The following is a 12,102-nucleotide window of genomic DNA, read 5'->3' as shown; positions in this document are numbered from 1 at the left end:
CAGCAACTGGTATATATAGGCTCCCTGCCTCTGGTACTAAAGGTAGCACATAGCTATCAAGACTAGTAGCCATTGATAGCCTTTTCCTCAGGAATTTGTCCAACCCACTTTTCATGCCATCCAAATTGGTGGTCATCACTACATCTGGTGGTAGCGAATTTCATAGTTTAGCTATGCGCTGCGTGAAGAAGTACTTTCTTTTATCTGTCCTGAATCTCCCACCAGTCAGCTTCATAGGATGACCCCGGGTTCTAGTATTTTGAGAGAGGGAGAAATATGTCTCACTATCCACATTCTCCACACCCTGCATCATTTTGTTGTCTAGGACCTTAACCCATCTTAATCAAAGGGAGAGCTCTGAAGACTCCCCAGGAGACAGTGTCCAAAATGGTGACCTACTAGAGCAGAGGTGCAGAATGTCAGGCCCAGGGACCAAATCTGGCCTGCCTGGAGCTCCACTCTGGCTTGTTGAGGTTCCTCAGATGTCTACCCCCTTTCCTTGGTCCCACCCCGTTTCCCTCAACCACCCAGTGTTTGGTGGTTTCCTGACCTTTGTGCACTTTTTTCTCCATTCGAAAAGGTTGAGATGCCTCTCCGAAGGCTTAGTTGCTGGCAGTAAAAGCTCTAAGCTAAAATATGGAATCTGGGGTATCTGGCCCCGCCTCTTTTGCCTTTGGCTGCACGCACTACTGGAATGCAGCCCTAAAAAGCTTCTCCAAAATGGAATTTTGCTGAAAGAGGTTCAAAGTTCCTTCATTAGAGGCTTCACCCCTAGATCTGTAGCTCTGCCTTCCTCCTTAGAGCCAAATGACTCCTCTAGTGAACAGAACCGCCTGCAGTCCCAGTTGGCCTTCTTCCTCCACCCCACCCTTGCCAGGGGGCACGGGAAGCATTGCAGCCATGCCAAAGCACATGTCTGCACGGTACAATGCAGGCCCTTTAAAAACCACCACACATGCTCCACTCAAGAAGATGGGGGCTTTGCCCACACCTTTCCCAGCAGGGCTAAATAGAGCACCAGTCCGCTCCAGACTTGTGCTGGAGCAACTTCTAATGAGTGTAGCATCTGGCCTAATCCTGCTCCCCAGAGAGCTCTCCATAGTCCTGATCTGCCTTATTATGCTGTTTTGCCTGAGTGTCCTATGGATTCCGGCCAGAACAGGAGATGCTCCTATGCAGCTGGGTTGTTGCAGTTGCAGTTGCAGACACAACTGTATGGACAGAGCATGTGCATAAGGATCCCAACCATCTAATTAGCTTCCCCAGAGGGAGGGAATGTATAAAGGTAATGTGAAAGGGGCACGATATTCTGCATAGCATGTCAATTGACTCTGTGTTCAGTAGAACTTACATCCAAATCCCAGTCCTAACCACAATCCACCAAGTAGCTCTTCTACACAAGTCATTCATTTCAATATGGCTTATGCAGCAAAACTTCTCTGTGGATTGTGTCTACTATTTGATTATGCTTTGTACTGATTTCCATGTGTCATAGATAACCTGAACACTTCCTGGGCTTATTTAAAGTTGTGCTGACTTTTTTTCTTGAATGTTCATGTGCACATAAGCCTCCAATGTGGTCACAGTCGTGAACATTCACATCCATATGAGTAACCCAATCTGAAGCTCCAGATCTGCACACAGAGCCTTTATATTTTCAAGGAAAGCTTCCCTACATCATTACAGTAGTGGAGTAGATTATGTGTGCATCCCCATTGCACACAAGTTGCTTATTAAATTTACATCCTGCCTTTTCATTGATATGTTCAAAATAGCTAACAAAATCAGCATTGCCCCCAAAGCAAACTCAACACAAGACAAATATAACGAAGATAATCTAATGACGCCAACAGTCGTAATAAACTGGTAGAAAATGGAGGGCTCGCTTCAAGTAGGGATGGGTGAATCTCTCAGTTCTGCTTTCTCCCATATCCAAACTTTTCAGTTCTTATGTTATTTCTGTCCCAAATACAAATAACTTAGCGAATTTTGGGGAAATTCTGATTAAAAATGAACTGAAACAGAATTCTCACCCATGGGCACTGGCCAAATTCAATAGCCACAACTATTTCCATCATGGAAAGGACCATAAGGTACCTGCCTGCCATAGAGCTAAGACGAGGAGCCTGACAGAACAACGGAGTGGCAACCCTACGTAAGCACTAATGTAGTTAAATACACAGGGATTCGAACCCAAATATCTAAGACCAAAGCACTCAATGTCCTGGTCCCGGGCAGATGAATTTTTCGAGTTCTCCCAGATGGATTTTTAAAAAATTAAATCTCAAGTTCTTTTTGTCCCAAATATGGAGAATTTTAGGAAATTCTTATCACAGTGGAACAGAAACAATTTCTCACCCATCTCTAGCTTCAACCTATATTGCCAACAGTTGACGCAGTCCATTTGATGTCCAATTTTAGCATCAGATAACAAGGGCTAGCTTTGGGAGTGAATTCACATTACTGAAATTAATGGAGAAAACCTTTTTGCAAGTAAGGGTACAATCCTATGGCCACTCGACAGCATCAAGATGGCCACAGGATTTTTTGTTTTCTGGGAACTGAGCTCGGAGCCAGCACTCTGAGGTCAGTTCCAGAAAACCGACTCCCTGCCCCTTCCCCTGCCACCTCATAGGTGGCGCAGTTTGTTCCTGGCTCCGCCCTCGCAAGAGCAGCATGGAACAGCCAAAATGGGGGCATTCCTAGGAGAGGGGATGGTGGAAGCACCATTACAACATTTCCTATATGCCATCCGGCCTCCCCTACCCCCCGCTCCAAGGTGCCCTGACTAGACAGCCAAAATCAGCCATTTAGCCACAAATGCAGGGTGGCCAGAATGCAGTGGAGAAAATCCCCTCCGTGCTCTGCCCACCCTGCATTGGATAGTTGGTCGCCAATGGGAGGTGGCCGAGTATCCCCATAGGATTGTATCCTAAGTGCATTGTGTACATACCAGAGCTCCTGGATGTAAAGATCAGAGCCAACGTGTTACAGAATGAGATGTTTGTTGTATTTAGGGATGGTGGAGAATTCCGCCACAGTCTCCAGTGAGGCCAGATTCTAAAGAATCTGCCCCCCCAAGAGTCTGTGGCAGAACAGCCTCCCACCACCCCGCAGAATCCCCCCAGGACGGACGTACCTGGTGGCAGATGCGGCGGCGGCGGCTCTGCTGGTGGCTCCGGCAGTGGATAAAGCGGCGGCTCTGGCCGCTGCCGGGCTGTTGCGGCTGCAAATGGCGGCTGACATAGCAGCCGCCATTTGCGTCCCTACGCTAGCCTCTGATAGGCTATGTATATATTTATGTAGCCTATCACAGCTAAAGCAGGGACACAAATGGTGCCCCCTACGCAGGATGCCATTTGCATCTGCACCAGCCTGGCAGTGGCTGGAGGCCCTGCTGCAGATCAGCCTGGCCGGCGGCTCCATGGCATGGCCGCAGAGCAGAGCCAGCCAGGCAGGATTCCGGGGGGAGGAACGGATCACCTCATCCCCCTGCAGCAGATGCCCCAACCGAAACCAGGTAAGGGATTCATATATCCCTAGTTGTATTTTCAAACCACCAATTTACAATGCAAGAGCTGTAGCATTTCTTACTGACTACTAAAAAAGAACAGCAAAGGGTGTATTGTGCAATTCATTAGAATATTTTAGAGCAGGGGTGGGAAACCTGTGGCCCTCCAGATGTTGTAGGACTAGAACACCCATCATCCCTAATCACTGGCCAGGCTGGCTGGGGTTGATGAAAGCTGGGCTCCAACAATATCTGAAGGACTAGAGGTTCCCCTCCTCTGTTTTACCATAAGAACATGGCAAAACATTCACAATATGCTGATGGAAAATATGAGAGTACTTAGAAATATTCATTGAGTTTGTTTTTTTAAACCAAAATAGTACTGTCTTTTTCAAAAGTAAATAATATATGTTAATGCCGTACATGCATCATTTTCCACATTAATTAGGGATTTTTCTCCATCAACTCCCATGAAGCAGCTGAAGTAGCAATGTCAACAACAGTTAATATGATTAAAACCGCATTCCTAATAAGATGTGTATCCCAACTTGTATTAATGTTTATTTTAAAATGCTTTTGTGTTGCATTGCCATCTGTTTCTTGCCTTTTATGGTACCTAAATCCTACAGTCATAAGTCTCAAGGGAGATTTCTTTCCTAACGATATAACTTACATTCAGATGTTCATTCGAAGTTATGCTTTAACAGAATGTATCTAAGTGGAAAAATGTTCCTGGAGTTTTACGTTAACCTCACGATGAACATGCAAATTATAGCATCCTTTCTAGTTCCCAGACTGAATGAGTCTTGTAAATGTCTTTATCACAGAGTTAAAACAAGAAAAGTAAAAAGATCAGCATTGTCCCCCCAAAATAACATTTTTATTTATGTAAAAGCCATACTAAAACTGCAGCTAAGCTGCAGTTGAATTATGACTTTCAAATCACCTTTTGGAGAACACTGAAATCAATTAAACAATAAGTATATTCTCATTTACAAAAGAAATCAATCAGCTGTCATTTTTGATTGATTATACTTGGATAGAGTGCTGTTTAATCTATGAATTTATTACACATTATTCCACTACTATAAAAGTGGCATGCGGATTAGGCATGAGAGGTCTCGCAGTAAATGGGGAAAGAATTTTGTTTCTCTTTTGAAGTCTTCGTTGCAGCAAGCAATCATCTGCTCTTGATTTAGGTGGGTTAAATCTCTCAAACATCAAACTACATAACTTTCTAATAAAGGTCATGGAAATCCTATTCCCAAATATTATGCTAGCAAAGGACATGCCTGTGTACAGTGTTTAGAATTGTAATTTAATAGCTATCATTGTAGAACCTGACCACAGGTTTAGGTAATACTGACAATAAAATATGTATATTTTTACCAGTAAGGATTAACTATGTGGATAAGCAGAGGTATTCATCAGATAGAGATGGATGGAATATTTATTTCCCATGGATGAACGTGGTCATTTAGCTCAGCAAAAAAGCTGGAACCCAAGGAACCACACAATTAGTTCCACATGCCCAAAGAGCCTTTCAACGTATGTTTCTTGAAGAGCAACCTACCCACCCTGTTTTGCCTCCAATGCTGCATGGCAAACCAGTTTGGAAACTTAGAGCATGGTCATGATGGAGTGTTCTGAGACAGGCAGGGTGGGCGGAGGGCAGGAGGCAATTTGACCCAATACAAAACCCCAGCTAGACAGGCCATTGAGCCCATCTAGCTTATTTAGCATTAGTAGGTGGGAACAGGTGGGTAAAGCATCCAATTTTGGATACCCCCTCCCAAATTCATCAGATTTTGAAGTATCCCATGCAGCCAGCTGTCCTGGGGAGCACAGGATTGTTTTGCTGAGGAACTTTAAAAGCAGATCATAATATGGCACAGTGGGGTTTTGAAGAATACTACTACTAGTGTTGGACTGTGGGTACATACATACCAATTAACATCACATTTGCTGAACATGTGCATAAGCTAACTTAATCGGGATGAGCCTAGGAAAAGGTACATGTGGTTGACTTTTGGTGCCTTTGGCACTGGTGAGGCTTTATAACTACCCATATTGTCAGATTCTGGAACCTGATGGTCTCACACTAACCAAATATATATGAGAAATCCTTCTCAAATCCCAGGGTTTTATAAATAAGTTTCTTATTAAATTTCAGAGCATTTCCAAATTTTCCCATGCCTGGCTAGATGGATTCTTGCCTTCAAGAGAGTGGTGAAAATTTTGCTGTGTTTTTCATTCCAGGAAGCCTTTGGAGTTTGAAGGATAAGTATCTTTATTTTAAAAAATTATGTATGTGTGTATGTATTTCATTTCTATACCACCCAATAGCCATAGAACTCAAAAAGTGGAACATACAACTAGGGATGCTAGAGAAATTCGAGACAGACTAAAATGAGCTCAGATTTCGAAGAATCCAACCTGCGGAATCTGTTGTGGAGCAACCCCCTCAGGCAGGGCAGAGTCCATGGACTTCCGGGTGATTTTTTTACTTTCCCGAAATTTATACATATAAATTCGTAGGAAAATACAGATGGTTTCTGCTGAGGAAACATTGGATGGAATGGGGGGCAATACGCTAAATAATGCATACAAAGGTAAATTATGTAAATGCTTAAGTAAATACTTACGTAAATACTTACATAAATATTTGTGTACTTTTCTGCATGATGGAAAAAAAATATTCGCATCCATCTGTGGGCTAACAATGGAACAAAAGTAGGGATGTACGAAAGTCACTTACCTGGTCTCGCAGCTTTTTTTGCGGTGGGGGGGAGGCACTTCGCTTCTCCCCCCGAAGTTCATGCGAGGGGGGGGGGGTCTTCCCGCCTCGCTCAGCCGAAATTCAGGCTGGGGGGGAGGCTTCCTGCCTCGCCCGGCCGAAATTCAGGCTGGGGGGGAGGCTTCCTGCCTCGCCCGGCCGAAATTCAGGCCAGGGAGAAGCGCCCCGTCTCCCCGGCCGCGAACTTCAAAAGAAAAGTAAAAAAAAAAAAAAGCCCCGTGATAGGCTACGCAACGATTTACGTAGCCTATCACGGCTAGATCTGCAAAGTCAGCCGTGATAGGCTACGTTAATCGTCACATAGCCTATCATGGGTGACTTTAAAAGAAAAAGAAAAAAGTGCGTACGCAAATGGCATTGCCCTTATTTTCGCCGTAGTCTACGTAAATCTTTACGTAGACTACAGGGACCAAATAAGGAACGCGAATGGCGGCTCCCTATGGGGGCCGCCATTTGCGTACGCGCTTTTTTTTCCCCAAGTCACCCGTGATAGGCTACGTGACGATTAACGTAGCCTATCACAGCTGACTTTGCAAATCTAGCCATGATAGGCTATGTTAATCGTTACGTAGCCTATCACAGGGGCGTTTTTTTTTTAACTTTTCTTGTAATGGCGGCGGCGGCAGCCAGTCGAAAGACTGGCTGCCGCCCCCGCCCCTGACGATGACCTGCCGAACCACCGCCGGGACCCGCCGCCGGGAGCGACATTCGTAAAAGGTAAGTCCCATCCGGGGGGGGGCGGGGGGAGAATTTCTCCCCGAACCTTCGGAGGACCAAATGCGTTGGCACTCGGCCCCCCGAAGTTTCGGGGAGAAATTCTCCCCCATCCCTAAACAAAAGGCACTTGACAATCTGCGAAACACAGACAGAGTGGACTTTACACCGTCCATACATCCCTACATGCAACAATATGTTGCCACATGCAATTCAGCCTCCTAAGGATTCCAGGCACTCCACTCCATTCTCCCTCCCAACTGATTTTCCATCCCTCCACCCAACATTCCGTGGCCACTGAGCATGCTCAGTCCTCATTGGGCTGTTTGGGGGCTCTGCCCCCACCCTTAAGATTTTCTTTTCCCAAAGACTTGTTGTATTTATGCAAACATTAGGATTCCCCCAAGCCTGATGATATATCGGTCTTATGTGATGCCATTGCTTCATAAGCAAAGGCACTCACAGCCTGAACATTGGAAATAGAGGGAATGCTGCTGCTGCATTGACTGGTATATGTATCCAACAGAGTTCGGGCCATTTGAGCTAACTGAAGTCAAATCATTTAACTATGCCCAACTATGTCCTGGGTTGTGATCAGGGTGTTTTTAATATTTTTTATGTTTTATTAATTGCATATAATGGTTGTTAGCTGCTTTGGGGTTTCTTTGCTTTCTGAAAGGTGAGATAAAAATGTGTTTTTTAAAGAATAAATCAATTATAATTGGTACATGAGCTAATAACCTTAAGAATTAAATTTTTCCTTAAGGGTGCAATGCTATATACACTTACCTGGGAACAAGTCCCAATGAGCTCATCTGAGCAGTAGTGTAGTGGCAAATTCAGAAGTGCAGCATCCCTTCATGATAGTCACAGCCACACCCCCTCACATTCATGGCCCTTCTAAAATTATACAACCTTGTAAGATTATACAATACAAATGAGCTTTCAGTCACTTTGTCTGATCATCCTAATTCAGAACTATTAGAAGGTCCACTTGAAAAGAAAACACACACACACACAAAGACATGTCCAGCAACTTGCTAGAAAATATTATTTTGTTAATCATAGAATAGTAGGGTTGGAAGGGGCCTATAAGACCATCGAGTCCAACGCCCTGCTCGATGCAGGAATCCAAGTCAAAGCATACCTGGCAGATGGCTGTCCAGCTTCATCTTGAATGCCTCCAGTGTGGACTAAAAAGGTTAGTCCTTTTTAATTCAAGAAACAGGTAACAACAATAACAACAACAACAACACAATCATAGTATATTTATTATGAATTATTATTATGAGGAACCACTGCAACCAGATGTGAAGCAATGCCCCATTAAAATAAGTGGAACTTAGTCCGCAGTGACCCACAACTCCTTTAAGGCTGCAGTCCTATACACACTTATTTGGGAGTAAATCCCATTGAACATAAATGTACTTAGTTCTGAATAGACAAGTAGGATTACCTTACAAGGCTACAAGCATAACTGTACTCACTAGGGGAGTAAACTGAAGTCCAAATCAGCCCCCTGTCAGTAGACACAGATGTAGACAAAACACACTTGAGTGGTGGGTTAGGAACAGACTTTTACTGGAGATATAGCAAACTTACATCTCCGGGTAAGCTGGCTGGGGTCAGCATTACTTGCAGGAGGAGGAAGGAAGAAGATAGGAAAGTAGAGGGAGGAGACAAGGAAAAGGCAGGATGACCTCTCAGAGATCCCGCCCACCTTACTCATATTAACCCTTCAAGTTCAGGTTAAGTGACTCATGGTCCTAGACCCTCCAACGTAAACTCCATTGAACAAATTGGGACTTACTTTAGATTAAACAAGGCTAGCATCCTACTGTCAACCAGAGGGGTTGGATCCAACCCCAGGCCCCCACCTGAGCCTTGAAGGACAAACTTGATGCGCAAACAAACAGCAGGTGAAAACTTTTCACTGCATGGTGCTAAAACATGATACCCTGCTAACGTCTGCACGTCAAGCCCACTAGAATCCCTCTCCCACACACAGAAAACCTAGGGATGGCAGAGAATTTCTCCCCGAAACTTCGGGGGGCCGAGCGCCAACGTGTTCGGCCCCCCGAACAAGTTTCGGGGAGAAATCCTCTGCACCCCCCCGCACCCCGCACCCCCCCCCCGGGACGGGACTTACTTTCGCCCAATGTCCCTCCCGGCGGCAGGTCCGGCCGGCGGTTCAGCGGCTGTTCGTGCGGGGCAGGAGCGGCAGCCGGTCTTTCGACCGGCTGCCACCGCCACCATTCCAAGAAAAGAAAAGAAAAAAAAGCGCCCACTGATAGGCTACGTGACAATTAATGTAGCCTATCACGGCTAGGTTTGCAAAGTCAGCCGTGATAGGCTACATCAATCGTCACGTAGCCTATCACGGGTGACTTAAAAAAAAAAAAAAGCGCGTACGGATAATGGCGGCCCCCATAGGGAGCCGCCATTCCCGTTCCTTATTTGGTCGCTGTAGTCTACGTAAAGATTTACGTAGACTACAGCGACCAAATAAGGAACGCGAATGGCAGCTCCCTATGGGGGTCGCCATTAGCGTACGCGCTTTTTTTTTTATAAAGTCACCCGTGATAGGCTACGTGACGATTGATGTAGCCTATCACGGCTGACTTTGCAGATCTAGCCGTGATAGGCTACGTTAATCGTCACGTAGCCTAGGCTACGTGACGATTAACATAGCCTATCACGGCTGACTTTGCAGATCTAGCCGTGAATTAGGGATGGCGGAGAATTTCTCCCCGAAACTTCGGGGGGCTAAGCGCCAACGTGTTCGGCCCCCCGAACAAGTTTCAGGGAGAAATCCCCCGCCCCCCGCCCCCCCCCCGGGACGGGACTTACCTTCCCTGAATGTCCTTCCTGGCGGCGGGTCCGGCTGGCGGTTCGTCCGGTGTTCGAGCGGGGCGGGAGCGGCAGCCGGTCTTTTGACCGGCTGCCGCCCCCGCCATTGCAATGAAAGAAAAAAAAAAACACGTCCCCTGATAGGCTACGTGACGATTCACGTAGCCTATCACGGCAAGATTTGCAAAGTCAGCCGTGATAGGCTACGTGAATCGTCACGTAGCCTATCACGGGTGACTTTAAAAAAAAAAAAAAAGCACGTACGCGAATGGCGGCCCCCATAGGGAGCCGCCATTCGCGTTCCTTATTTAGTTGCTGTAGTCTACGTCAATGTTTACATAGACTACAGCGAAAAGAAGGGCAACGCTATTTGCGTTGCCCTTATTTTCGCCGTAGTCTACGTAAACATTGACGTAGACTACAGCAACTAAATAAGGAACGCGAATGGCGGCTCCCTATGGGGGCCGCCATTCGCGTACGCGCTTTTTTTTTTTTTTTTTAAAGTCACCCGTGATAGGCTACGTGACGATTCACGTAGCCTATCACGGCTGACTTTCCAGATCTAGCCGTGATAGGCTACGTGAATCGTCACGTAGCCTATCAGGGGACGTTTTTTTTTTTTTTTTTTTACTTTCGTGTTCGCGGCCGGGCGAGGCGGGAAGCCTCCTCCCCGGCCTGAATTTCGGCCGGGCGAGGCGGGAAGCCTCCCCCCCAGCCTGAATTTCGGCCGGGCGAGGCGGGAAGCCTCCCCCCCCGGCCTGAACTTCGCGGGGGGAGCAGCGAAGCGCTCCCCCCCACCGCGAAAAAGCTGCGAGAAAAGGTAAGTGACTTTCGTTCACCCCTAGCCGTGATAGGCTACGTTAATCGTCACGTAGCCTATCAGGGGGCATTTAAAAAAAAAAAAAACTTTCGAGTTCGCGGCCAGGCGAGGCGGGAAGCCTCCTCCCCGGCCTGAATTTCGGCCGGGGCGAGGTGGGAAGCCTCCCCCCCAGCCTGAATTTCTGCCGGGGCAAGGCGAGAAGCCTCCCCCCCCCCGGCCTGAACTTCGCGGGGGGAGCAGCGAAGCGCCTCCCCCCCATCACGAACAAGCTTCGGTGAAAGGTAAGGGACTTCCGTCCACCCCTAAGAAAACCCCATGCATAAGCATGAGCAACAGATAATGGCAGCGGTGGCACCCCCCCCCCCATGCCTGCTCCTGCTGTGGCCAGCAGCTGCAGCCCTGAATGCGTGGTTCGTGCTGCAGGATGACATTCTGCACAGGCACAGCGTGGGGATGGGCAGCAGGGAGGGGAAAGGGTCAGGAAGCTGAGGGGCTGGCTGGGGACGGTCAAGTTGCGAGGCATGGCAGCTGCTCATGGGGTGGGAGGCAGAGAATCCGAGAGCTGAGGAGGAGAATAAGGGGCACCGAGAGGAGGCTGCAGAGCTCCATCAGGCTCCCTCTCTCACCCCGTTTGTCTGGCCAGCTCTGTGTTGTAGGCGAGACACAGCCGCCAGTCTGCACCCTCCTCCTCCCACCACGTCTGCCCCCACAGCAGCAACAGACTGCAACCCGGCTGGGAGCCGGCTCCAATAAAAGTGCAGGAGCAAAGCCCCGGTGCGACCCCTCAGCACTATACTGCTGCATCTGAGTTGTTCATTATATGATTGCATGGTAAATGTTTTACAAATTTGGGGCACAATCCAGCTAAATATGCAGTTCAACCCTATGCCTGTCTACTCAGAAGTGAGCCCCACTGAGTTCAATGAGACTTACTCCTAGGTAGTCTTTGCAGCCCTACATTCTGTTGGATTTAAGCAGATGAAAGCTACTGCTCAAATCTGTCCCCCTGAACTTGGTAGAACTCAAATGTTCTTAAATTTGGCTGGACTGTGTGCTGTAGTTTTAAGAGTACAATAAATTCAACATGGCCTGCACAATGCGGATAGGATCTTTTTCTAGTTATTGCGAGGGCGGCCAATATAATTTTTGAACTTAGTGACAGCTCCATTGCTTTTAGCACCATGAAATGGCAGTCTTATGGGTGAGCTCATTTAGAAATGTTCTTTCATCTAGGCTCGCAGAGTCAACGCTTCTTCCTGTCATCCCTTTATGACATGTTGACCAAGGGACAAAAGATATTGCAGCAGAAAATGAACTACAAATAAATGTTAGCTGGATGAGTGTGCTCTGCTCTTATAAATGTGCCCTCAAATAAATGTTAGTGGGAGTGCATGAGGGTCCTATCATAAA

At 46.9% G+C, this 12,102-nt stretch overlaps 1 protein-coding gene across 1 annotated transcript in view; it reads left to right on the top strand.

The window, feature by feature from the left end:
• LOC146350378 (uncharacterized) overlaps positions 1-11,500 on the top strand; it is a 74,016-nt gene extending 62,516 nt beyond the window's left edge. Inside the window, exons 6-8 of the mRNA XM_084845540.1 lie at positions 326-390; positions 802-923; positions 11,336-11,500. Of these exons, the coding sequence (XP_084701666.1) occupies positions 326-390; positions 802-923; positions 11,336-11,500 (352 nt within the window). The remainder of the gene's footprint in view (positions 1-325; positions 391-801; positions 924-11,335) is intronic.
• Positions 11,501-12,102: the final 602 nt, after the last annotated feature.

This window comes from Heloderma suspectum, chromosome 3, assembly GCF_057233095.1.
Source record: "Heloderma suspectum isolate Gila_16-S chromosome 3, 16-S_ref, whole genome shotgun sequence".
Lineage (NCBI taxonomy): Eukaryota > Metazoa > Chordata > Lepidosauria > Squamata > Helodermatidae > Heloderma > Heloderma suspectum.
This window is presented reverse-complemented; position numbering and strand designations above follow the sequence as displayed.